The sequence below is a fragment of the Monodelphis domestica genome, chromosome 7 (assembly GCF_027887165.1).
Source record: "Monodelphis domestica isolate mMonDom1 chromosome 7, mMonDom1.pri, whole genome shotgun sequence".
NCBI classification, from domain to species: Eukaryota; Metazoa; Chordata; class Mammalia; order Didelphimorphia; family Didelphidae; genus Monodelphis; species Monodelphis domestica.
In genome coordinates, this window is record NC_077233.1 from 95,096,660 (window position 1) to 95,122,642 (window position 25,983).

A 25,983-nucleotide genomic window follows, 5' to 3' on the forward strand; every position below is an offset into this window, starting at 1 on the left:
TCTTGGAACCAATACTCAGTATAGATTCTGAGAAGGTAAGGTTGGCTTTACCTGTGAGTTAGATCGCCACCCACATGGGCATTCCCTTTTTCCCAACACAAATCCTACTTCCCAAACTACCAATGTCTGAAATTCCATCCTTAGAGATTTGGTCCTTTGGGTTAAAGCTCTGCTGACCATAAACATCTTCTTTGAGGGCATAAATATTAATGATTTATTATTTATTATTATTAGCAAACATGAACTTCAGTGTAAATAATCCTATCAAGCTACCTTGAACTAGGTGAGGTCGATGTTTTAAGGAACTGTTTTAAGGAAATGGTCATTTTTGTGGAGGTGGTGGGGAGGGGAGAAGAGGAAGAAGGTAAAATTGTGTACACTGAGTACTGATAGTGAAGTCTGGGTGGTGGGAAGAGGCTGACAGGCACTCAGATGGCCTTGCTTGGAGCACAGCCCTATTTGTCATCCAGATAAATCATTGAACTTTTGTATCTTTTATTTTCCTATCTGGAACAGAATGTACCATCCTTTCTATGCCTCCACCTAACGTCCTCCCTCCCCAAACCTCCTTGGGACTCTGCATTCTTGAAAACTGCCAGAGAAGCATATATTCTAGCAGTTCTTGTCAAGGGGCAAACGTTTTGTCCAAGCAAAATCTGATTTCCCCCACCCCTGCCACCTGAGCCCAGAGCTTTTCCCTTGTACCTTCCACATAGAAATGAGCACTGGTCTTAGCATCGCCAGCATCACAGGTGTATGTGTCCTCATCCTCTGGCTGAGCATCATTGATGATGAGCTTCCGGTAGATGCCATCGCTGACCATCTCATACTTGGGCCCAGCATGGAGCTCCACATCCTTCTTGAACCATCGCACCTGGGCACTGGCTCTTGACATCTGGCATTCTAGCACTCCCCGGTGTTTCTCCATGGCAATTTTGTCCCTCAGTGGTCGCACAATAACCACGGGCAGCTCTAAGGAAGAGGAGAAAAGGGGATGGGCCCCACCAAAGTTCAGCAAGGTCCTAATTTCTCCAATGGACACAGACCTCCCATCCCCTTTCCTTACTCCTCCAGGGAACACAGAACATTCCATTTCCTTATTTCTCTCTCTCTCTTCAGGCCCTTTAACCATGACAAAAACCTTTCTCTATCTTCTTTTCTTTCTAACCATCCTCATGCCATCTCCCTCCTTATTCATGATTTTCTTCTCTCTAGCCTCTTTGAGGCTGCCAATTAGCGTGGGACATATATTTGTCAATGTGTCAAGGACCTATGATTTTATGTGTGAAAACTCCCTCCACTGACATAGACTGAGACACAGCTATAACTTATCGTTATTTTATTTGACTATGCATATTTATTATTACTTTGTCTTTTTTGTGGGTCCAGGAAGTAGGTGGCAGAAAAAAAAAAGATTTTTGTTCATGGAAATGCCCAATTAAGTGACTTGCTATAGGCACAGCTAGTGCCAGAGGCAAGATTTGAACATGGGTCTTCTTGAGTCTAATACTTAAGTATCTCCATTATACCATGCTACTTTCCTGATGTATATTAGGACGTGTGGATTTTTTTTCACTTTGCCCTATGCAGAATCACTTAGGTTTAATTTGGGCATATGTCTATTTTGGAGAGGCATACCCTACCCTTGTATTCTTTTTTAAAACCCTTCTTCCATCTTAGAATCAATACTGTATAGTATTGATGAGGCAGAAGAACAGTAAGAGCTAGGCAACAGTGGGGTAAGTGACTTACTCAGGGCCACCCAGCTAGAAAGTATCTGAGGCCAGATTTGAACCCAGGACCTCCTGTCTCTAGGCCTAGCTCCCAATCTACTAAGCTACCTAGCTGCTCCCCCTCCCCTTATATTCTACAACACTGGTGCCCTTTCTTTCTTCATGGCATTCCTTACCTTTCACTCTGAGCTGGGCTCGAGATTCTGCATTCTCTGCCACAAATTTGATCTCAGCTGCGTCTTCCACCATGACTTTCCGGTAGAGTAAGGAGTAGGTTGTTCCTGGAGAAGAGGAGAGGGTCAGGGCCCAGGCTAGTCCCTAGCAACTGCCATTGCCTCTGCTCATCGATGTGATTCCCCAGTGTGTAAAGTACTGAATGAAAGACCCTGCATTAACGTTAGCCTGTTTGTTGCCCCAGCACATGCCTTGGGGTCTAGATGCTAGCCCAGAAGAGTTACGATGGGAATTCAGTTTGTAGGCGGATTTAGAGGCACCTTTATTCTTTGGTTTGCCATGAAGTCTCTTATAATAAACCAAATTAGAGAGTGGTGAGCTGCTGGACTCTAGAAAATGTACACATGACCGTTCTAGAGTCTAGCTGAAGTCATAAGAGCAGATCCTGTCACTATGAGGAAGAGGCTCAATACCTTTACTAAGTCAACCAAGGGCTGAACCAGATTCTACCTTGTTGCCCCTTCCTCTCTTCTCCACTTCCACAACCAATGATAATATTCAAAGTTCCTCAAGAGTAGGTATGGAGTGGAAATAACAGAGACCCGTTGCTTCTTCCCCGCCACTTACCCTCCCAATCGCTGCTCTAGAACCCTTGGGAGACAACAAAAACAGGCAAACCTCGCTGACACAAGTCAGAGATGGGGTCTTTCTCATACAGAAAGGTCAAGATGGGAAGTCTCTTTTTTTTTCTTCCTTTACTCAAAAACCATCAATGGCTCCTGAAAGCCGACTAAATAAAGTCCAAAGGCTGTAGCCTGATCTTCCAGGTCCTCCATAACCTGGCACCTCTCTCTACGTACTTTTTGAGTCTTATTTCCCACTGTTCATTCTCAAATATTCTGCTCTCCTGCTAAACTAGACCATTATCACCCCCAAACATCCCACTGTTTCACCTATTTGCCTTTTGTTCACGGCATTTCCTATGCCTCAAATGACCACCTCTTCCTCCACTTGCATCTGTCTGTTGAACACTTATTAGACCTGCCTCAGGTGCCACCTCCTCTAGGAAGCCATCAGTATGCTGCCACCTGATACCCGTCCCCTGCTAGAAACCCTCCTAAGAGCTTTCACCACACATTAATGGGCATGTGTGTGTGTGCATGTCTTCCCAACTAGAATATGAGCTCTTTGAGGATAAGTTTTTGCACATGGCTTTGCACATAGTGGGCTCTTCATACATCTTAGGACTTCATTCTCCTCCAGTCTATGGATTTCACCATCATGACCTAGCTGAGTTCTCACGTTGGAGCATCCTTCTAAAACGGCAGACGGTCCCCTTCGCCCATTGGTGAGTACGAGGATGTTCTCCAGATTGGGCTCTGCACGCTCTTTCTTTAAGAGTCGAGGGTTTCTCTTCCTTGGCCCCGTCTCCTGCATCCATCCCTCATCCCTCCCCAGAGTCTGCCCATTACCCCTGTGTAGTGGGAATCAAGTCGGGTTTTGAGCTGATCTATTCCTACCCTGGTTCTAGGAACAGAAGAGGCTGGGTAGAGAGCTGGATGTTACCAGACATCTGAGGAATGCTGAGATTGTCTGTTAGTTCCCTTTCTAGCTTCCCAACCCTTCTCTATCCCTGCTCACCTACTTCACGCCTCCAACTTTTCCCTACCTTCCTGGCGCATCCTGATGTTGTCCCCAGGCCGCATCTTGCTGTTGTTCTTGTACCACTGGGTCTGCACCTCATCATGGGAGATCTGGCAGGTGAAGGTTGCACTCTCCTTCTCCATCACCTCCACATCCTCCAGGGGCTTCACAATCTGTATATTCCTGCCTAGAATATGGGAAAGGGAGAATGCATTCATACTGAACTTCAGAGAGGAAAGGGTCTTTAGAACCAAGAACGTCAGAAGCGATAAGCATCTTTGAATATGGTAGCAGTAATGACGAGGGCCCTTAGAACATAACATGTCAGCAATGGTAGGGGGACTGTGGTATCAGAAATAGCAGCAATTTCAGAACATAGTCTATTAGAGCTGGAAAGAAACTTATAACAGAATATTGTAGCCAGAAGGGATTTTAGAATATAGAATATGAGAGGTATAAGGGATCTTAGAAGACAGAATATTGGAGCTGGAAGGGAAATTAGAACAATGAATGTCAAAGCTAAAATAGACCTTAAGACATAGAATATAAGAGCTGTAAAGGACCTTAGAAGACAGACTGTTAAAGCTAGAAGGGATATTAGAACACAGCATGTCATAGCTGGAAGGAACCTTAGAAAGTAACATATCAGAAGGCATATTAGAACATGGCATGTCAGAGGTAGAAGGGACCTTAAAACAGAGAATGAGAGAATTGGAAGGGATGTCATAGATGGAAGGGATCTTAGAATACAGAATATCAGAGCTGTAAGGGATATTAGAACACAGGATGTCACTGGTAAGGACACTGGTAAGGACAGCTGGTAAGGAACTTAGAATATAAAATATCATAGGGGAGAGGGACCTTACTAGCACATGGAATATCAGAACTGGAAGGGATATTAAAACACAGAATGTCATAACTGGAAGGAACCATAAAAGCCACCTAGTCTATTTAGATGAGGAGCAGAAATCTGGTTCCTCTTTCCTTCTCTCTGGCCCCAGACTCCTCATGGTATTCTTTGCTGACATGGCCCCTTTGGTCTTCCTTTCCCTCCTTTAACACATACAATGTTAGTGTGATCCCAGCCAGAAAGGGCCACAGCTGCTGCTAGGGCCAGGGAAACATCATGCCCAGGCCTGAAGTTCTCAGCAACCCCACTGTGACCACAAATCTGGTTCAGCCTAAGCCTTTCTTAGATGGGGTTTGCTTCTGAATGATGTGACACCTTTCTTCTCTAACACACACCCCCCAACTAGCAGACCAGGCTCTCTCTCAGTCTTCAGGGCAATGGCTGTTTTCAAAATCTTTTTCTTTTGCTATTCTTTAACTGCTGAAAAAGCCATTCTCTTCCCTCACACACCAAAACAATCAATCCCTTATAGAGGGCAGTAAAAGTCCTCTCCTCTATCCCAAATTCTTCTCTTTATTTCCTCCCTCCTTTCAACCAAACTCTTTTCTCCTTCTGTCTCCTTTCTCTTTTCTCCCTTCTCTATTCAATACTCCTTTTTCCTCTGATTCTTTTGCAATTATGTCCTAGTTTCAGCAAAGTTTATTTGTTGAATTCTCATTTTGGATTTTACATTTGTAGTGTAGGAATTTCTCATCAATAGTTTATAAAAGATAACAAGTTTCTGAGGCATAGCATTATCTATCTAATTACAACTTTTTAGGTATCCAGTAGATGCTAAGTTTTTGCAATATGCAGTGATCTATTTGCATAAATCAATTTTATCATTTTATTGCATAATCTGCATCAATTAGGATATCCTTTAATTTCTGATGGCAAACTGATATCACAGACTATCTCTGTTTCAATAAAAAAAATCAGTATGTCTCAACCATTCATTATTATTACCTTAATAATAATTATCATTAATAAACAGCCTATATTTTTATAGCACTTTCCTCAAAACATCCTTTAAAGGATGGCTGCCTAAGTTCTGCTGCCCCTATTTTACAGATGAAAACATGATGCTCAAAGAGAGATCGTTTGCTCACGGCTGGGCAAGTAAAGTCTTACCTTGCACCTGCAGTGTGGCTGAAGTCTTGGCATCACCAGCATCACATACATAGGTACCTTGGTCTCCAAATTCACACTTGTGGATGACAAGACTCCTCTTGGTCCCCAGAGAAATAATTCCCAGTGTTTTCCCCACTCGAAGCACCACTCCATCCTGGAGAAAAGGCATGTATCAAAATGAGACAGGTAATGTCAGGTACTAACCTTCCAGAAGAGTGGGGTTCCCTTCTCCAGAGACCCTTCCTCCATTGGGCTCCTTCCCCCATTCCTGTTTGCTCAGCTTTCTTCCCTGAGATAACTCCCTCCACCTCCAGCCACCATCATTTTCATTTTTATTTCTTCCCCTTGTGCTCAAGACTGGTCCTTATCCCTATAACCAGCTTCTTCCACAAGCTCACACAATCCCAGAGTTAGAAGGGATCTCAGGATCCATTAGACCAACCCACACATGACAAAGACTCCTCTCCAATGAGTGATCAACTCTATGACCAACTGTGAAATAACATAGATACAGTGCTTTACAAACCTTAAAGCATTATATGAGTGCTGGCTATTAGTATGGTTGTTATTATTATGACTTCTACAGTGTAACTCAGAAGACAAGACTGCTAAAAGGAAGATGAAGAATGAAGAAACTGAAAACCCAATGAAGGTGATCAGCACCAGGGACAGCGGACAAGAGGGGAAGGCAAAAGCAGCCCAGAGCTGGGAAGGTGGGCTAAGCCCCTTGGAGAGAAGGATGTAGTTGAGAAGTGCCAGGGATTTGGGGGAATGGTGAAAGACACAGGCCCAGGGATTGTAGGGTACCTTCAACCATTTGACATCATGGTTGGCCCGGGATAATTCACACTCCAGAGTGACCTTCTCCTTCTCTGTAACCACCATGTCCTGCAGGGGGTGGCTGAACTTTATAGGAAGTTCTAAGAGATAGAGGGAAAGAGAAGGTGGTTAGGTAGATACTTTCCTTCCACCCCACTCCCCCCCACCAAAGTGAAGGGAAATAAAGGGGCCAGATGGTATTTGCTCCTCTCCTTATATAATTATCACCTGGTTCTCCCAGCTTAGCTCAACTTTAAGAGTCATATAAGCCAAAGATATTCCAGGGTTGGTTTGTTTTTTTAATCATAAAATGGGGGAAATCACCTAACATTTTTTCTTGATCACTAAGAAAAGAAATGTGAGCTCTCTCTAGGCTATAAAATGTGTCTAAGCCACTCAGATGTATAGACACACTTTTCCACACCAGTCACACAAATAACCATCAGTGGCCTGGATATGTATACAGTTCCCCTTCACTTCCCCCCCTCCAATCCCCCACCCAAGATCAAGACCAGTAATGGCCATACCAGTGACAGTGAGCCTTGCAGATGTGTGGACACCCTCTGCCTTAAAGGCTATGAGACCAGCATCCTCCAGGCCCAGGGAGCATAGGGTCAGTTTGTGAATCACACCCTGGACTGTGATAGAGCAGTTATCTTGAGACTTCAGCTTCAGGCCATCCCGGGTCCAGCTGCCTTCCACATCACCATGGGAGAGCTCTACCTCAAAGGATACTGTTCCCTGTTCTCGCACCTCTATGGCCTGCAGGCCCCGTACCAGCCGGATCTGACGCACTACATGGAGAAGGGGGTAAGAGGAAGAACAAAGACAGGCCAAACATCACTAAAAAGTTCTCTGAGAAAGGAAACAGTTCTGAATCTTTATTATTTTTTTAAATTGGCAAATTTTATTTAATTAATTTAGAGCATTTCCCCATGGTTATAAGATTCATGTTCTTTCCCTCCCCTCCTTCTACCCCCCTCCTGTCAGTTCTGAATTTTTAAATGAGTTGGGCAAAACTCTTCTGCCCTTAGAAGTCAATGGGAGCCATTTTGTTGTAAAAGCCTGAATGGAAGAAATTGTAATCAGTTTTGGGGTGGAGAGATGAGCAAAGCAATAGTGTTGGAATACAATGGAGGGATGTAAGGGGACCAAAATGAAGGGAATAGGGTGTGAGAAAGCTCTTATCAAAAGAAACTGAATTTCATAAACCTCCTCCTTCTGCTTATGCATTCAAGGTAAGTTCTTCCTGACTAAAGCTATGACCCTGGATTTGGATCACTGCTAGGAATCTCCTTTTTGTCTCCCCGGATGCTTGGATTCGATTATGGAGTCAGGCTGAAGTCTGGCTTGATCTGGTCTTCACCCTTTTGGATGACAGGTTGGACTCTTTTCCCTCAGGATGCTCCTCTGCTTTGGAGTCATGACAATTGCCTCTTATCATCCAGAAGAATGAACACCATGGCCTCCAATGGCAAGAATGAGGCACAGCCCACTGTCACCCAATTAAGGACTAATTTCAGTTATTATGGCCTCATTTTGTTGCCCTTCTCTACACACAGACTGATCTGGTAACCTTCCTCTCCCAAACCAGTCCCACTTACTCTCCACATTGAGCTTAGCCTGAGTCTTGTCATCAGGTGTCTCGCAGCCAAAAAAGCCCCGGTCAGAGAAGCTCACATTCTTAAGGAGTAGGCTGTGGCGGGTGCCTTCGGCCCGGATCTCTACATTCTCACTGGGTACCAAGGTGGCACTATTCCGAGTCCACCTCACGGAAGAACAAGGCTTGGTCAGCTCCACTTCTAACGTCGCCGAGCCCTTCTCTTCCACCGTCATTGGCTCCAGCTTTCTCTTGAACAGCACTGGAGCCTCTGGGGGGTAAGAAAAGCCAAAAGGGTCAAGTGAGGAGATCATCTCAAGCATCCCCCTGATTCCAAGGGGGCCATATTCATAGGAGGGGGGAGGATTTAGTTAGGTGCAACCTTTGGGATCCTCTAGTTCAACCGGTTTAACAAATTAGGGAACTTGAGTGCCAGAAAAGGAAAAGAATCTTCTATTATTAGATAATAACAAGGGAACAATGAAGTGGCTCAGTGGATAGAGTACCAGGTCTGGAGTCAGGAGGACCCAGGTTCAAATCTGAACTCAGACACTTCCAACTGTGGGGACCCTGGGCAAGGTCACTTAATCCACTTTGCCTAGCCATTGTCCTTCTGTCTTAAGAGTTGTTACTAAAAGAGAAAGTAAGAGTTAAAAAAAAAGACACCCCTACTCCACTCTTGGTGTATATATGTCTTAAATATACCTGTCCCTAAGACAGAGGATACTCCTACTAATCTCTGTTTGGATATGGACCATTACAAGACCATTCTTGTTCAGGCCCTCACCCAATTACAGATATAATACTGCATTGGTCCTCCTCATTGGTCTCTGCCTTTAATCTCTCGCCCGTTAAGCCATCTTGCAAATGAGAGAAGACATTTGTAAAGCACTTTGCAAGGATCTAGTAGGTGTTTAATAAATGCTTATCCCACCCCCGTTCCCTGCAAATGCTGCCAAGTAAATTTGCCTCTATGCAGCTTAGATCACATCAACCCCATGCTCAACAGAACTGACTACAAGATACAGTTCGGACGCCTTAGACTGATGTTCAAGGAAGGTCCTCTACAACTGGCCCAGGGCCGATGTCCATGCTTCTCTTCTCCTCCTCCATTAACTGTACCATCTGCTCCAACCAAACTGGCCTCTTTCCTTTCCCTTGGGCATGACTTGCATATTCTCCACTGTCTTTCCCGCCTGGAACTGTTCCTAACTGCTGATCCGGGCAGCTTCTATCTATCTTTTCATCATCATCTCATCCTCTGACCATTCCTAGAATGATGCAGTGGACTTGGAGACAGAGAACCGGGGTTTGAGTCCAACATCCTTTGATTCTCTAATATCAAGACCATTCAGTGAGGATATTCTCAACTTCACTACAATATGTCTCTTCCAGGTAATTTTCATAAGTTGTCCACAAAAGAAAAACCAAACCCTGGCAGCCAGCCCACCAGCAAAGAGTTTCTGAGAACTCTGATAGGCTGGTCTTGGACAGCAGCTGCACTGTCTGCCAGAGGTCCATACTCCCCTTCGTGCGGTGGTGGCTTTCTGGGGAGATGTGGCCCCTTTCTCCAGAAACCAAGAGGGAACACAGAACAGAAACCTCTTGAGTGGCAAGTATAAGCCAATAAGCATTTATAAGGACCAAAGAAATTGTACCAAATCTCTTACATATTCTGTTCTGACTTCTGATTGATATACGCACAAGTGCCTGTGTGATTTGTTCCCTGTATTGGTGCTTTTGTAAAAACAAACCTCGTGGGGGGCAGGTAGGTGGCTCAGTGGATTGAGGGCCAGCCTAGAGACAAGAGGTCCAGGGTTCAAATCTGGATTCAGATAATTCCTCGACATGTGACCCTGGACAAGTCACTTAACCCCCATTGCCTAGTCCTTACTCTTCTTCTGTCTTGGAACCAATACTCAGTACTGACTCTAAGATGGAAGGAAGGATTTAAAAAAATAAAAAGTTAATCAGTTGATTTACTCTGGAGTGAAAATAACATGGCCCCACTAGCTAGCTCCTGGTTGGAAAAGTCTGCAATTGTACCCCAGGAAAATGACAAGCTAGAACTCCTGAGTAGCTGCATTTGCAGAAATCCCCATGTATCCTCCTGGTAGTCTCTGTTTTTATAGCATTAAGTTATAAATAGGTAAGTTCTCTGCTATATGTAACCAGCCCCATCCCTGTGTCTACTCCCATGCAGCCATCCACTCAAGCTATCTTATTCTCATCTACTCCACCCATGACTCCACAGACCATGCAGTTTTAGAACTCCTTCTCTTGGTCAGCGAGCCAGTATAAATTCTCATGACCCACTATACCTAGAGAGCCCAGCCATACTCATTCCAATTAGCTTCCAACTTCCCCACCTGCTCTCTATCCTTTACTCTAGGAATCAATGCAATTAATATTGCCATTGCTAATGGAAAGAGTGTTTCAATCAGCTCCCCTAAGGCTCCACTCACTAATTCAGTGAATTCACAAAGCAAAAACACCCTTCTCTGGCCATTACTGCCTATAGTCTTGTCTCTCCTGTTAGAATATATGCTCCAGGAGGGCAAGAACAGTGTTTCTTTTTATATTTGCACCCTCAATGCCTAGGAAAGTGTTGATTAATAATGAATGCTTAATGAAAGCTTTCCTTCATTTTCTTTCTACTTTGAATCCAGAAACAAATTATAATTCTACCTTACCAAATTTCCATCCTATTAGAAAATCTTGTCAAGACTTGCTGGAGTTTACACTCCCCTAGACAAAGTCTTGCAGGGTCCAGAGTGCTCTCTGTGCCATGAGGTAGGACCAAAAGAGGGTTGAGCTCAGCTTGAGAATAACACGACCCTTTTCTAGATTCCTTCCATCCATTACAGTCTTCTTCATACTGCAAAATTTACCTTATAGATAATTTTGTACCACTTATATGTATGTGGGTCTATGTATATTGTTATCCTCAATGGTATGTAAGCCCCCTGAGGGAAAGAGTTATTTCACTTTTTGTGTTTGTATCCTCAGCTCTAAAACAAAGCCTGGTACATAGCACTTAAATAGTTACTTAATTTAATTTGGCGAATTAAATATATTAAAAATCTGGCTTAAATCTCTCTCTTTGCCCTAACTAGGTCACTATGCCAGCCTAATTTAATTAGGTCAGCCTGCTAAGCTGAGAGTAAAGAGACTTTATGGCTAGTGGTATTGGCTGAGATTCTAGATCAGCCTAAGAAGAGAGCACTCATTGATAAGTACAGCAGGAGTCAACCATGGAGTGATGCAGTTGCACATAAGTCTCTCTCACCTCGAACTTTGAGATTGGCTGTTGTGGTGACCCCTTCAGCTTCAGCCGTGATCTGGCCAGCATCTTCGAGGGTCAGGGCGGTGATGACGAGGCTATGGCTAGCATCACTCTGAGAGATGACATACTTGGTGCCAGACTCCAGCTTCACACCATTCCGACGCCAGACCACCATGGCATCACTGGGGGCAACCACACACTGGAACGTGGCTTCACAGCCCTCTTCAGAGATTGCACTGATCAAGCCTGATGTGAACTTGGCCACTCGGGGGACTGAAGAAATAGAAAATTCTTTGTGAAGGAATTGAGAATCAAGGGATGAAGTTAGTAGGAACAGATAGATAGGGCAGAGAATGGGGAGAGAAATGGGTCTAGTACCTAGAACTCTTTCCCCCTTCCTAGCCACCAAGATGTCACTCTCCTACCACTTAATCAACTTCCAATTTGCTACTTCTTCTATGTAGTCTTCCCAGACCAATCGGATAAGCAATAGTGACTTCTCCCTAAACCTGAAAACCTCCTATCTATTCTTACTGTTGCCCAAATAAGTGTCTTCATATGGAAAGATTAGATTTAAAATCATAAAATGTGGCTCCACTATTTACTAGCTAAATAATCATGGGCAAATCCACTAACCTCTATGAACCTTCTTTTCCTCATACATAAAATGAAATAGTTGAATTAGATAAGGTCTGTGTACTCCATGCCCCCACCCAAATGTTTGGACTCTATATACTTCTTTGTATGGTACAAGGGAGAGTCACAAAGAGGAAAGGTAGTGTTGTCTAGGAGTCAAAAGGACTGTATTTGCAGCTCTAACATCTATTAGCTGTGTGATCCTAGGGAAAATTGCCATAACTTGCAGTCTGTTTCCTTTTCGGTAAACCAAAGATAACTTTGCTCCTGTCATATCACTACTGGGTCTATTTCCCAAAGAAATAACAAAAAAAAAGGGAGGGGGAAGGACTTACTAGTACAAAAATATTTAGAGCAGCTCTTTTTGTAGTGGCAAAGAATTAGAAATTGAGGGAATATCCATCAATTGGAGAATGGTTGGTATATGATGGTGATGGGAATACTATTGTTCTATAAGAAATGATAAGCAGGATAATTCAAAAAAAGTAGGAAAGATCTATATGAACTGATGCAGATTGAAATAAGTAAAACCAGGAGAACATTGTACACAGTAACAGCAATATATACAATGAGCAGCTATGAAAACTTGGCTGCTCTCAGCAATGTAACAATCTGGGACAATTCTGAAGGACTTATAATGGGGAATACTATCCAACTCCAGAAAAAGAACTGTTGGAGTCAGATGGATACAGATCAAAACATACTACCTTTCACATCAGTGTATTTGCAGTTTTATTTTGGGGTTTGGGTTTTGTATGGGTATGCACTTACAATGACCAATATGGAAGTGTGTTTTGCATGATAATACAGTATGGTCCAGATCAAATTGCTTACCATCACTGAGTGGGTAGAGGGAAGGGAGAGAAGGAGATGGTTTGAATCTTATAATTTTGGAAAACGTATGTTGAAATTTGTACAGTCCAGTGGAATTGCTTGTCAGCTCAGGGGGAGGGGAGGGAATGAAAATGAATCATGTAAACATGGAAAAATATTTAAAAACAAAAATGTTTTAAATGTTTGTTGAAAATTATCACATGAAATTGAGAAAACAAAATATCTCTGAATTAAAAAATAAAAAATAAAAATAAACTGAGGATAAGAATTTTTGCACCATGTTTTTCATAAGGCTGCCATGAGGTAAGGGCTTAGAAGACTTTAAAGCACGTTGCAAATCAGTTATTATCTGTGTATCCTGAGTGCCAAACCATTCTGAATCATATCCCCCCGAGAGAAGAGGCAATTACTGGACGGTATGCTTGGTCTAAAACCCAGCTTGATGCTAAGGGTTGGGAATGCTGAGCTGCGTTGCCATGGCATCCTTCTTTCTTCTCCAATTATTCAGGCAGGCACACACAAAAGTGTGCCCACACATAGACAAAGAGTCACATCTTATATTCTCATGGGACTGACAAAGGCGGAAACAGAGGCCCAGTGAATGGGAATAACTTGCCCCAAAACATACAATAACCAAGACTAAACCCAGGCATCCTAGATATAAATCTAGGGCTCCTTTCATTCCACCAAATCTTATTTTCTTTCAGTTATCATTTAGATGGAAGAGTGACTCAGGTGTAGCTACTCCAGAAATCCAGTGTTTCTGCAATCCTCCTTGAAGAATGCTGAAACCCTAAGATGGTATAGATGGCTTAGCATTAGCTGCCACGGACATAAAGAGAGATGCAAGAGCATGACTTACTCCAACCTAACCCATGCCTACTTGATATTCAGCTTGTGGAGAGAAAATTCCTTTTAGTCCTTCTCATACCCCTGGTGATTGGAAACAGAGCCATGCTAACTCTCCTGACATGTCAACACATCTCAAACTCAAAGATGCTCCTGGAACTGATGACATTTGCCTTTCATTTCTGCACCCTCCTGCAACCATGATTTATTGAGCATCTATTGACTATGCCTATGACGTGATTAGTACAATCTCATAAACCTCACCCACTGAGCCAGGAGTCCCAAGCAGTCTTATGGATACACACTCACTGAAGAGCATAGTTTCACACACGCAAATAGAGCCCCCATACCAATGGCTGTCAGTTGGGTAGTGGTCTTGTCATTGCGACTCTCGCAGCAGTATTCGCCCTCATCCTCAGCCCTCAGGCCCACAATGGTGAGGGTGCGCCGGGGCCCCTCTGTGCCCATCTGGAATCTCTTGCTAGAACGGATCTCCATCCCACCACGGCGCCATGCCACATCACCCAGTGCCTGGCTCAGCTCGCAGGACAGCACCACTGTCTGTCCAACCTCTCCACTCACTGGTTCCAGAGGTCGGGCAAACTTCACAGGGACCTCTGTGGACAATTGGCAGAAAGGGTATGAGGCGGTGATGGGTCTGGGTGCAGCCACAGATTGGGGGACCAACCTCCTCTAGCTTCCCTTTAGGAAATCACCTCATCTTCCACCCACTCCTTGCTAGAGAAGACCCAGGGTAACATTCTCCCTCTCTTTTCCCAACTTACCTTCTACCTGGACAGTAAAGTCTTGCTTCTCCTTGTTGGCCCTGCAGGTGTAGATGGCACTGTCTTGGGTCTGGGCATCATGTACAGTGAGAGTATGGGTGGTTCCCTCACTTGACAACTCATAGCGTTTGCTATGCCTGATCTCCAGCCCATCCTTAAGCCATGTCACAGTGGCCGTGACTGATGGGACTGTGGCAGACAGAATGATGTCCTCGTGCTCCTGCACGACCAATGGCTCCCTCTTGGCAGGTTTCTCAGGTGTTTTTGCTTCTGGTTCTAAGTGAGAGAAGACAGTGCCATAGATGAGAAATCACCCCTCAGGGTCAAGTTGTCCATTTATGACTCCCCTTTCTCTGTGTTCCTAAATATGTAGCCAATCTGGATTACAGATATAGAGCTAGAGGGGAATGTAAAAATCATGTAAAGATACACACACACACACACACACACACACACACATACACACATAAATATATCATTCTCCTGCTTAATAAAAAAAAAAAGAAATCATCTAGGAAGGGTGGAGCCAAGATGGCAGAATAAAGACCAGGATCCCCTGAACTCTTTCAAATTCCCTTTAAAATAATACCTCAAAAAGGATTCTGGTGTGGCAGAACCAACAAAAGGATGGGATGGAACAATTTTCCTGGGGTGAGGGTGGACTGTAGTCCAACACAGGTTGTGCTGGACAAGCCAGCAAAAGACCTTGAAGATGACTGAATCAGTAACAACTTCCAGAGCTCTCAGACCACAGATGGTAAGGAGGGTCAGACAACTGGTCAGAAAGAGATTATAGGAGTCTTCTCTCTGGCATGGGTGCAAGTCTCTGTTGCTTTGTCCATAAATGGTTCTGGATCCTAGTCTTGGAGAGCTTGGTCACAGGCCAAGGGCAGAAAAGAGTGCTTGTGGTCACTCATAGATCAGAACACAGGCCAGGAGAGCAGTGACCACACCTCTTCTTAGATCATACCACCTTGGAAGAACTGAAAACTTCAGACCTAGATAGCTCTGTAAATCGCAGCAAGAAAGGCCTGAAGCTTAGCCCTATATATATCTTCTACCCCAAGAACTGAGCCTGACTTTAACATGAAGTTAAAAGTCAAGAAATAGGCTAGGAAAATGAGCAGGGTAAAAAAAGAACCTAATTATATAGAAAGTTACTATGGTGATAGAGAAGTACAAAACACAAATTCAGAAGAAGACAACAAAGTCAAAATAGCTATATCCAAAGCCTCAAAGTAAAATTTGAATTGATCTCATGAACAAAAAGAATTCCTAGAAGAGCTCAAAAAGTATTTTAAAAATCAAATAAGGGAGGTAGAGAAAAAAGTGAGGAAAAGAAATGAGAGTGATACAAGAAAATAATGAAAAAAGAGTCAATAGCTTAGTAAAGGAGGTATAAAAAATATGGAAGAAAATAACATCTTAAAAATAGAATAGGTTCAATGGCAAAAGAGATGCAAAAATCCACTGAACAGAAGAATTTTCTAAAAAAGCAAAATTAGTCAATTGGAAAAGGAGTTATAAAAGTTCCCTGAAGAAAATAATTTCTTAAAAATTAGAATTGGGTGGAAGCTAATAATTCTATGACACATCAAAAAACAATAAAGCAAAATGAAAAAATGAAAAAATAGAATAAAATGTGAAATATCTCACTGGAAAAACAAATGATCTGAAAAATAGATCAAGAAGATATTTGAGGGCAGCTATGTAGCTCAGTGGATTGAGAGCAAGGCCTAGAGATAGTAGGTCCTAGGTTCAAATCTGGCCTCAGACACTTCCCAGCTGTGTGACCCTGGGCAAGTCACTTAACCACCATTGTCTAGCCCTTACCACTCTTCTGCCTTGGAATCAATGTGGATTCTAAGGCAGAAGGTAAGGTTTTTTACTTTTTTAAAAAGATATTATTTAAGAATTGCTAGACTATTTAAAAGCTATGACAAAAAAGAGTCTAGACATTATATTTCAATGAATTATCAAGATAAATTGCCCTTATATCTTAGATCTGGATGGTAAATTACAAATCACCACCTGAAAGAGATCCCAAAATGAAAACTCCAAGGAATATTACAGCCATATTCCAGAGCACTCACGTCAAGGAGAAATTATTGCAAGAAGCCAGAAAGAAACAATTTAAATATCATGAAGCCAAAAGCAGAATACCACAAGACTTAGAAACTTCTACATTAAAGGATCAGAGGGCCTGGAATGTGACATTTTGAAGGGCAAAGGAGTTAGGATTACAATAAACAATCATTTACCCAACAAAACTGGGTCTAATCCTTTGGAAGGAAAAAATGGATATTTAATTAAATCAAGGACCCCCAAACATTCCTGCTGAAAATTCCAGAGCTGAATAGAAAATCTGACTTTCAAAAAATACAAGACCAACAAGAAGTATAAAAAAAGTAAATAGTTAATTCCTCTGACAAACTTTAAAAAAAGCACTTTTTAAATATGAGATTGTTCTGGGAAATTGGGGGTATATGTTACCATAATCATTATAGATGTACCTTCCCAGGATCTGGCCCAGTTGGTGCCCAAAGACCTGATCTCCTAGTAATCAGGGTCAGAGTCTCTGGCTCTCTCATGTCAAGGGCAGGGATTATAGATGCAAACTCCTTTCACCCCTCAATCATAGTCTCCCTAAGGGTACAGGTCATTTATCTTTAAGTTCTTCAGTCCCCAGCTTCCACAATTAACAATTCTAGAACTAACCTTGGATGTCCAGGCGGAAGGTGACCCTCTGGCCCCCGGCCTCACAGCTGTACTCCCCAGCATCCTCCTTCCCTGCCTGCTGCACCACCAGCTGCCGGCTCTTGCCCTTAGCCTCCACGTGCACCTTCTGGCTGTGGCTCAGTTTCTTCCCATCCTTGTACCAGGTCACCTCTGTGTGGGCCTGGGCCAGCTCACAGCTCAGGGTGGCGCTTCCCCCTGCCACGGCCTGTAACTCATTCTGAATCTTCTGTTCCTTAGCAAATACCACCACAGAATCTGAAGAATATGAAGGAAAAAGATGAGGGTGGATTCAAGAAATTCTTTAAGTCATCCTTCTCTAAATTCTTACCTTCCATAGCCTTTATGGACCTTCCCTGAAAGCCTATGGCTCAATTCATGTGGTCACAAGGTGACTGGATCAGAAAAACAAATGCCTCATCCATAGCTCCTCTAATCCAGTCCTGACTTGACCATCCATCAACTTTAACATGCATCCTCCAAGCTCAGGAAATAGAGCACTGGCTATGTAAGTGTTGGATGGCAATCCACTTACAAGCTGACCTTGAGCTTGAGGAAGTGCCTTCTTTTCTCTGGATTTCAGTGCTTTAAATGTGTTCAATCAAGAGATCATTGAGGGGGCATCTGGGTGGCTCAGTGGATTGAGAGCCAGGCCCAGGGATGGGAGGTCCTGGGTTCAAATCTGTCCTCAGACACTTCCCAGCTGGGTGACCCTGGGCAAGTCACTTGACCCCCATTGCCTAGCCCTTACCACTTTTCTGCCTTGGAGCCAATACACAGTATTGACTCCAAGATGGAAGGTAAGGGTTTAAAAAAAAAAAAGATCATTGATTTAGAGTTGGTAAGAACCTGAATGGTTAATTTGTGTAACTGTATCTCACAGAAGGGGAAACTGAGGCTCACAGAGGTTGGGGATCTGCCCAAAGCCACACAGATGGTGAGCTCTCCTTCCATTGTGGCATGTCATGCTTCACAGGGTTCCTTTTAAATAACAAGACTATCTGACCTTTATCAAAGTTTACAAAGAACGTCAGGATTAATAACCCATTTGAGGCTCTCAATAACTCCACCAGGTGGTCACCACAGGGTTATTCACTTCACAGGAGGGCTGAACTGGATACTGCCTCAAGGGATAGAGCATCAGGCCCAAAGATGGAAGATCCTGGGTTCATATCTAGCTTCCGACACTTCCTAGCTATGTGACTCTGGGCAAGTCACTTAGCCTCCATTGCCCAGGCTTTACAGCTCTTCTGCCTTAGAACCAATATTGGTTCTAACACAGAAGGTAAGGGCTTAAATAAATTAATTTTTTAAAAGGATGACTGGATAACCACTCAGCCTCCTTTCTCATTTAAGACTATTAGTCTCTTCTGTTCAGAGTCTAGTCCAAGTCCCACCTCCTCCAGGAAATATTTCCGATCCACTCCATCCACACGGATCTTTCCTTCCTCTAAGCTCCTATGGCCCAGACTGCCTGTATCCCTCCTTTGGCAAGGGAGGAGATGTGGCATAGGAGAAAGTGTTTTATGCAAAGATCATTCTTCATCTTTCTAGGGTGGTCATTGACTTAACACTACATAACCCACTAAGACAGCAATTGTCGCCAAAAGGTAGAGACAATAGACAAGAGAGCTAATCTCTTTTGTCGTAAGTAAGTTCCCCAATTACCCCATTTATCAGGATTGACAGAATGACTGGGGATTTTTGCCCTTACTTTTTGCCTTAATTCCAAGCAGAAGAGCTTCAAGGGTTAGGCAACTGGGATTAAGTGACTTGCTCAGGGTCTCAGGAATTATCTGAGGCCTAATTTGAACCCAGGACCTCCCATGCCCATGCCTGGTTCTCAATCCACTGAGCCACCTAACTCTTCACCCACCCTCAGAATAGCTATTAAAGAAGCTTCCTGAGGTGAGAATTCACTCAGACACCCAGATTCTTTTTCTACCGTTGTAGTCACAATCTTGGGATGCTCTTTCCTTGCTAAATATCTCTGTAGTCCTTTTCTCATCTCTGCCCATTACAGGGTACATACAAATGGCATACTGGTAGTTCGTAAGACAAGCTCAGAGAAGTATTAAGATTATTCTCCATCCAGAGGTAAATAACCCAGAAGAGACTCTGCTGCAGGGACTGACCTTTGACGTCCAGGCGGAAGGTGACCCTCTGGCCCCCAGCCTCACAGCTGTACTCCCCAGCATCCTCCTTCCCTGCCTGCTGCACCACCAGCTGCCGGCTCTTGCCCTTGGCCTCCACGTGCACCTTCTGGCTGTGGCTCAGTTTCTTCCCATCCTTGTACCAGGTCACCTCTGTGTGGGCCTGGGCCAGCTCACAGCTCAGGGTGGCGCTGCCCCCCGCCACGGCCTCCACCTTGCTCTGAGTCTGCTGCTCCTTGGCAAACACCACAGCAGGCTCTGAGGGGAAAAAGTTTTTGAGACACAGTGATTTCTCTGGCATTTGTCACCAGGAGGAAACATTTCCAAAAAAATCACAGAATGAGAATTGGAAGGAACCTCTAAGGTCATCTAGTCCCTTCCTTGAATAGGAAGCTCTTCTAAAGATAATCTAACAAGTATAAAGGAATAAAATAGATCATCCATTTAAAGGTGAATTGAATTCTAAGAGGCCTAGAATAGTTGCAGGAGTCGAGAATTTGAAGACCTTGGTTCAGATTCCAGCCCTGACTTAGTAAAATTCAGATCCTTGGTAAAGTATTTCTCTTGAGTTTCAGTTTCTTCATCTGTAAAATGAGGATAAAAATGGCTGCACCACCAACCTCTCAAGGATAGTCTATGAAATATGTGAGATAATGTACAGCAAAACATTATATAAAAACAAGGAACATAAATCCACCATAAAAAGAGGTCATCACTAACAGACACACATCACTGTCTGCAGTAAATTATAAGCCTGAAGTTTCTGGAAAGCAGTAGAGGAGGTTCTCTTTCCCTAGATGACTGGGGAAGGGGGATGTTCATTTAGTCTCTATGTCTGTCTTTCCATCTCTTCCCTCTTCCCCCTTTCTCTAGCTCTCTCATTCTCTCTCATCCTCTCTTTGTCTCTCCCTCTGCTTCTCTGAAAACACATTCTCTCTCACAGTCCCTCTTTCTGTCTCTTTCTCTCTCTCTCTCATCTCAATCTCTTCAAAGGAGTGGGATTGTTGGCTCTTATAAAAGGCAGCCAGATAGTCCATCTGGATTAAACACTAGAGTCAGGAGAATGTGGATTCAAATCTGGCCTCAGACACTTCTGAGCTGTGTGACCCTGGGCAGTCCCTTAATCCCAATTGCCTAGCCTTTAATATTCTTCTACCTTGGAACCAATACCTAGTATTGATTCTAAGAAGATAAGGGTTTAAGTATTCAGAGGGGTTCATCACTAGGAGACTAGGCATAGAGTGATGAAACTAGGGGGCAACATGAGTTTCTGAAGACCCTCTCTGAAGGTAAGGAAGGGTGGGATGTCTATGATCTGTGCTGGTGAAACAAGTGGCCACATCACTGATCTGTCAAAAGTTGGAGACAAGATTAGATGAAATGTCTCTAAGGAGTGTCAGAACTACCCAGGGACTGACCTTTGACATCCAGGCGGAAGGTGACCCTCTGGCCCCCGGCCTCACAGCTGTACTCCCCAGCATCCTCCTTCCCTGCCTGCTGCACCACCAGCTGCCGGCTCTTGCCCTTGGCCTCCACGTGCACCTTCTGGCTGCGGCTCAGTTTCTTCCCATCCTTGTACCAGGTCACCTCTGTGTGGGCCTGGGCCAGCTCACAGCTCAGGGTGGCACTGCCCCCCGCCACGGCCTCCACCTTGCTCTGTGTCTGCTGCTCCTTGGCAAATACTTCCATTGATTCTGGGGAAGAGATGAACATACAGAGTCAAAGAGGAGGCACAGGGGTATAGAGGGAAGATCCCTGGCCCTAGGGTCAAAGGCCTTGCTTCTGCAACTTCCTATCTGCATATCCTTAGACGAGTCACTTTACCTTTCCTGGATGTGGCCTTCCTTGGCTGTAAAATGAGTGAGTTGGACAAGATGACCTCTCAGGTCTAAATCTATGGTCCTAACATCCTAGATCTAGATGGGTAGCACTAGATGGTCCACTAATGGATCCAGAATTCCCAACTGAGCAGGAAGAGCAACATAAGAGGGATTCCAGAGGCAGGAATTCACTCCAACATTCTAAAAATTGTGATGAGGTGGGGCACCCTTCTAGTCAAGTTAACAACCCAGTTTTATTCTTTATACAGTGACAAGGAAGGGATGTGGAACTAGATCATGTGTAAAATCTCTTCTAGTTGTCACAGTCATTGCACATCCAGTCTCAGAAAGCTTAACATCACTGGGGTTCGGTGATGCTCAGAATGCAATGGGATTCATTATCATTTTAATCTCTTTTTTTCCTTCTTCTTTTTAATATATTTTATTTGATCATTTCCAAGCATTATTCATTAAAGACATAGATCATTTTCTTTTCCTCCTCCCCACCCCCCATAGCCAATACGTAAATCCACTGGGCATTACATGTTTTCTTGATTTGAACCCATTGCTATGTTGATAATATTTGCATTAGAGTGTTCATTTAGAGTCTCTCCTCTGTCATGTCCCCTCAACCGCTGTATTCAGGCAGTTGCTTTTCCTCAGTGTTTCCACTCCCATAGTTTATCCTTTGCTTATGAATAGTGTTTTTTTCTCCTAGATCCCTGCAAATTGTTCAGGGACATTACACCGCCCCTAATGGAGAAGTCCATTACGTTCGATTATACCACAGTGTATTAGTCTCTGTGTACAATGTTCTCCTGGTTCTGCTCCTCTCGCTCTGCATCACTGCCTGGAGGTTGTTCCAGTCTCCATGGAACTCCTCCACTTTATTATTCCTTTTAGCACAATAGTATTCCATCACCAACATATACCACAGTTTGTTCAGCCATTCCCCAATTGATGGGCATCCCCTCGTTTTCCAATTTTTGGCCACCACAAAGAGCGCAGCTATGGATATTTTTGTACAAGTCTTTGTGTCCATTATCTCTTTGGGGTACAGACCCAGCAGTGCTATGGCGGGATCAAAGGGCAGACAGTCTTTTATCACCCTTTGTGCATAGTTCCAAATTGCCCTCCAGAATGGTTGGATCAATTCACAACTCCACCAGCAATGAATTAATGTCCCTACTTTGCCACATCCCCTCCAGCATTCATTACTTTCCTTTGCTGTTATGTTAGCCATTCTGCTAGGTGTGAGGTGATACCTCAGAGTTGTTTTGATTTGCATCTCTCTGATTATAAGAGATGTAGAGCACTTCTTCATGTGCTTGTTAATAGTTTTGATTTCTTTATCTGAGAACTGCCTATCCATGTCCCTTGCCCATTTATCAATTGGAGAATGGCTTGATTTTTTGTACAATTGATTTAGCTCTTTATAAATATGAGTAATTAAACCTTTGTCAGAGGTTTTGTTATGAAGATTTTTCCCCAGTTTGTTGTTTCCCTTCTGATTTTAGTTACATTGGTTTTGTTTGTACAAAAGCTTTTTAGTTTGATGTAGTCAAAATTATTTATTTTACATTTTGTGATTCTTTCTATGTCTTGCTTGGTTTTAAAGCCTTTCCCCTCCCAAAGGTCCGACATGTATACTATTCTGTGTTTACCCAATTTACTTATGGTTTCCTTCTTTATGTTTAAGTCACTCACCCATTTTGAATTTATCTTGGTGTAGGGTGTGAGGTGTTGATCTATTCCTAATCTCTCCCACACTGTCTTCCAATTTTCCCAGCAGTTTTTGTCGAATAGTGGATTTTTGTCCCAAAAGCTGGGATCTTTGGGTTTATCGTATACTGTCTTGCTGAGGTCTCTTTCCCCCAGTCTATTCCACTGATCTTCCTTTCTGTTTCTTAGCCAGTACCAAATTGTTTTGATGACTGCTGCTTTGTAATATAGTTTAAGGTCAGGGACTGCAAGGCCCCCATCATATGTGTTTTTTTTCATTATTTCCTTGGATATCCTTGATCTTTTGTTCTTCCAAATGAACTTTGTTATGGTTTTTTCTAAATCAGTGAAGAAGTATTTTGGTAGTTCAATGGGTATGGCACGAAATAGATAAATAAGTTTGGGTAGGATGGTCATTTTTATTATATTGGCTCGTCCTATCCATGAGCAGTTAATGTTTTTCCAATTGCTCAAGTCTAGTTTTAGTTGTGTGGAGAGTGTTTTGTAGTTGTGTTCATATAGTTCCTGTGTTTGTCTCAGGAGGTAGATTCCTAGGTATTTTATTTTGTCTAAGGTGATTTTGAATGGGATTTCTCTTTCTAGTTCTTGCTGCTGAGCTGTGTTGGAGGTATATAGAAAAGCTGATGATTTATGTGGGTTTATTTTGTATCCTGCAACTTTGCTAAAGTTGTTGATTATTTCAATTAGCTTTTTGGTTGAATCTCTAGGATTCTTTAAGTAGGCCATCATGTCATCCGCAAAGAGTGATAACTTGGTCTCCTCCTTGCCTATTTTGATGCCTTCAATTTCTTTTTCTTCTCTAATTGCTACTGCTAGTGTTTCTAGTACGATGTCAAATAGTAGAGGTGATAATGGGCATCCTTGTTTCACTCCTGATCTTATTGGGAATGCATCTAGTTTATCCCCATTGCAGATGACATTAGCTGATGGTTTTAGATATATACTGTTTATTATTTTTAGGAACGACTCTTCTCTTCCTATGCTTTCTAGTGTTTTTAATAGGAATGGGTGTTGTATTTTATCAAATGCTTTTTCTGCGTCTATTGAGATAATCATGTGGTTCTTGCTGGTTTGCTTGTTGATGTGGTCAATTATGTGGATGGTTTTCCTAATGTTGAACCAGCCCTGCATCCCTGGGACCTACTTGATCATGGTGAATGATCCTTCTGATCACTTGCTGGAGTCTTTTTGCTAGTATCCTATTTAAGATTTTTGCATCTATATTCATTAGGGATATTGGTCTATAGTTTTCTTTCTCTGTTTTTGACCTGCCTGGTTTTGGAATCAGTACCATGTTTGTGTCGTAAAAGGAGTTTGGTAGAACTCCCTCTTTGCTTATTATGTCAAATAGTTTGTATAGTATTGGGATTATTTAATCTCTTTTTTGCCAATTTCAATGGGCTTTTTGTTGGTGTGCAAGCATTTGTCAGATGTAAGGGATATTGTTAGGAAAACTGAATTTGCTTTATCGAAGGACTACGGGGGCAGCTAGATGGCTCAGTGTTTTGGGAGCCAAGTCTAGAGATCCTGGATCCAAATGTGGCCTCAGACACTTCCCTGCTGTGTGACTCTGGACAGTCACTCAACTCCCAATTGCCTAGCTCTTACAGTTCTTCTGCCTTGGAACCAATAGTTAGTTAGCATCAATTCTAGGAGAGAAGTAAGGATAGAAAAATGATGATGATGATAATAAATTGAATAGCTTGAGGTCAAGAAAAACATAGATGAAGAAATAACCCCCAAGTTTCCTCTAGGTTATATACACATATGTATATGGACATCTACACTCACATTTGAATCAGAAGGCACTGAGATTCCCCAGACTCAAGAATACTGACCTTTGACATCCAGGCGGAAGGTGACCCTCTGGCCCCCGGCCTCACAGCTGTACTCCCCAGCATCCTCCTTCCCTGCCTGCTGCACCACCAGCTGCCGGCTCTTGCCCTTGGCCTCCACGTGCACCTTCTGGCTGCGGCTCAGTTTCTTCCCATCCTTGTACCAGGTCACCTCTGTGTGGGCCTGGGCCAGCTCACAGCTCAGGGTGGCGCTGCCCCCTGCCACGGCCTCCACCTTGCTCTGAGTCTGCTGCTCCTTGGCAAACACCACAGCAGGCTCTAGAAGGAGAGGAACATGAAGCATCAGAGACAACAGCTAAGGAAAAGAAGGCTTCCCTCTGGGCCTCTGGCCTGTGCAGAATAAACGTAAATCTTCCCAAAACAGAAACACCCTCATTCTCAGTATCCTCTGCAGACAGACTGGATATGGTAAAGTATTAGTTGTTGTTACAAAAACTGAAGCCTCAAAGCCAAGGAATTTTCTAGCTATAGGAAATAATAATTACAATTTGCCCTCCATTCAAATGTTCTGTGCTGTGGAGGGGACTCTGGGTTCTCAAAGGCTCTGTCAGTGGGGCACTAACCCTAGAAATCTTAACAAGCCAGAAAGTACAGGTTCAAATATGACAGAGTGGTCTGTAATCCAACAACCTAACTAAGGGAGGATCAGCAGAGAATCAGAGGAAATCTAAAACCAGAAGAGAACTCTGAGGTCATGGAAGACCTGTGAATAATAATGTTATCATAAGAGCTCATCAAAATCCATTGTATTTACATGATTTTATATGCATTGTCTCATGTAAGCCTCCTATTGAGCATGCAAAATGGGTACTATTATTATATTCATTTTAGAGATGAGGAAACTGAGTTGAAGAATGATTGGGTTTAGTTCTTTGCCCAAGAACACATAGCTTGTGTCTCCCTGAATTAAAGAGAGAAAGAGGAGGAAGGAGGGAGAGACAGAGAGATGGAAAGGGGGGGGGGGAGAACAAACTGCTGGAGTTGTCATTCACATCAGTGTATTTTTGGTTTTATTTTGGGATTTTTCTTTGCATATGGCTTTGCTCTTACAACAGTGACCAATATGGAAGGGTGGTTTGCACAATAATAAAAAATGAAAAATAAGTAAATAAAAGAATGGGGACAGCTGGTGGCTCAGTGGATAGGAATCCAGGCCTAGAGATGAGAGGTTAAAGCCTGGGTTAAAAAAAGATACTACTACTCTAAAGAATTACTCTAGTACAATTATCAATAATAGGTCTTGGTCAATGACATAAGTAAAACCCAGTGGAATTGTGTATCAGCTATGGGAGGGG

At 43.2% G+C, this 25,983-nt stretch overlaps 1 protein-coding gene across 35 annotated transcripts in view; it reads right to left on the reverse strand.

Annotated features, from left to right (window-relative positions):
- The window catches only part of OBSCN (obscurin, cytoskeletal calmodulin and titin-interacting RhoGEF), a 328,849-nt gene that overhangs the window by 228,356 nt on the left and 74,510 nt on the right, over window positions 1–25,983 (reverse strand). For 34 of the 35 annotated variants that reach the window (XR_008913488.1, XM_056805136.1, XM_056805137.1 and 31 more), the window contains 14 exons: window positions 24,671–24,946; window positions 20,688–20,963; window positions 19,252–19,527; window positions 17,099–17,374; window positions 14,381–14,656; window positions 13,946–14,212; window positions 11,280–11,549; window positions 7,995–8,261; window positions 6,918–7,184; window positions 6,379–6,491; window positions 5,572–5,725; window positions 3,577–3,738; window positions 1,910–2,014; window positions 706–972 (listed from right to left, as the gene is read on the reverse strand). Coding sequence is in view for 34 of the 35 variants with exons in the window: in XM_056805136.1 (XP_056661114.1) it covers window positions 706–972; window positions 1,910–2,014; window positions 3,577–3,738; window positions 5,572–5,725; window positions 6,379–6,491; window positions 6,918–7,184; window positions 7,995–8,261; window positions 11,280–11,549; window positions 13,946–14,212; window positions 14,381–14,656; window positions 17,099–17,374; window positions 19,252–19,527; window positions 20,688–20,963; window positions 24,671–24,946 (3,252 nt within the window). In the remaining variant the exon portion in view is untranslated. The remainder of the gene's footprint in view (window positions 1–705; window positions 973–1,909; window positions 2,015–3,576; window positions 3,739–5,571; window positions 5,726–6,378; window positions 6,492–6,917; window positions 7,185–7,994; window positions 8,262–11,279; window positions 11,550–13,945; window positions 14,213–14,380; window positions 14,657–17,098; window positions 17,375–19,251; window positions 19,528–20,687; window positions 20,964–24,670; window positions 24,947–25,983) is intronic. The other variant, XM_056805153.1, reaches the window with a different exon arrangement.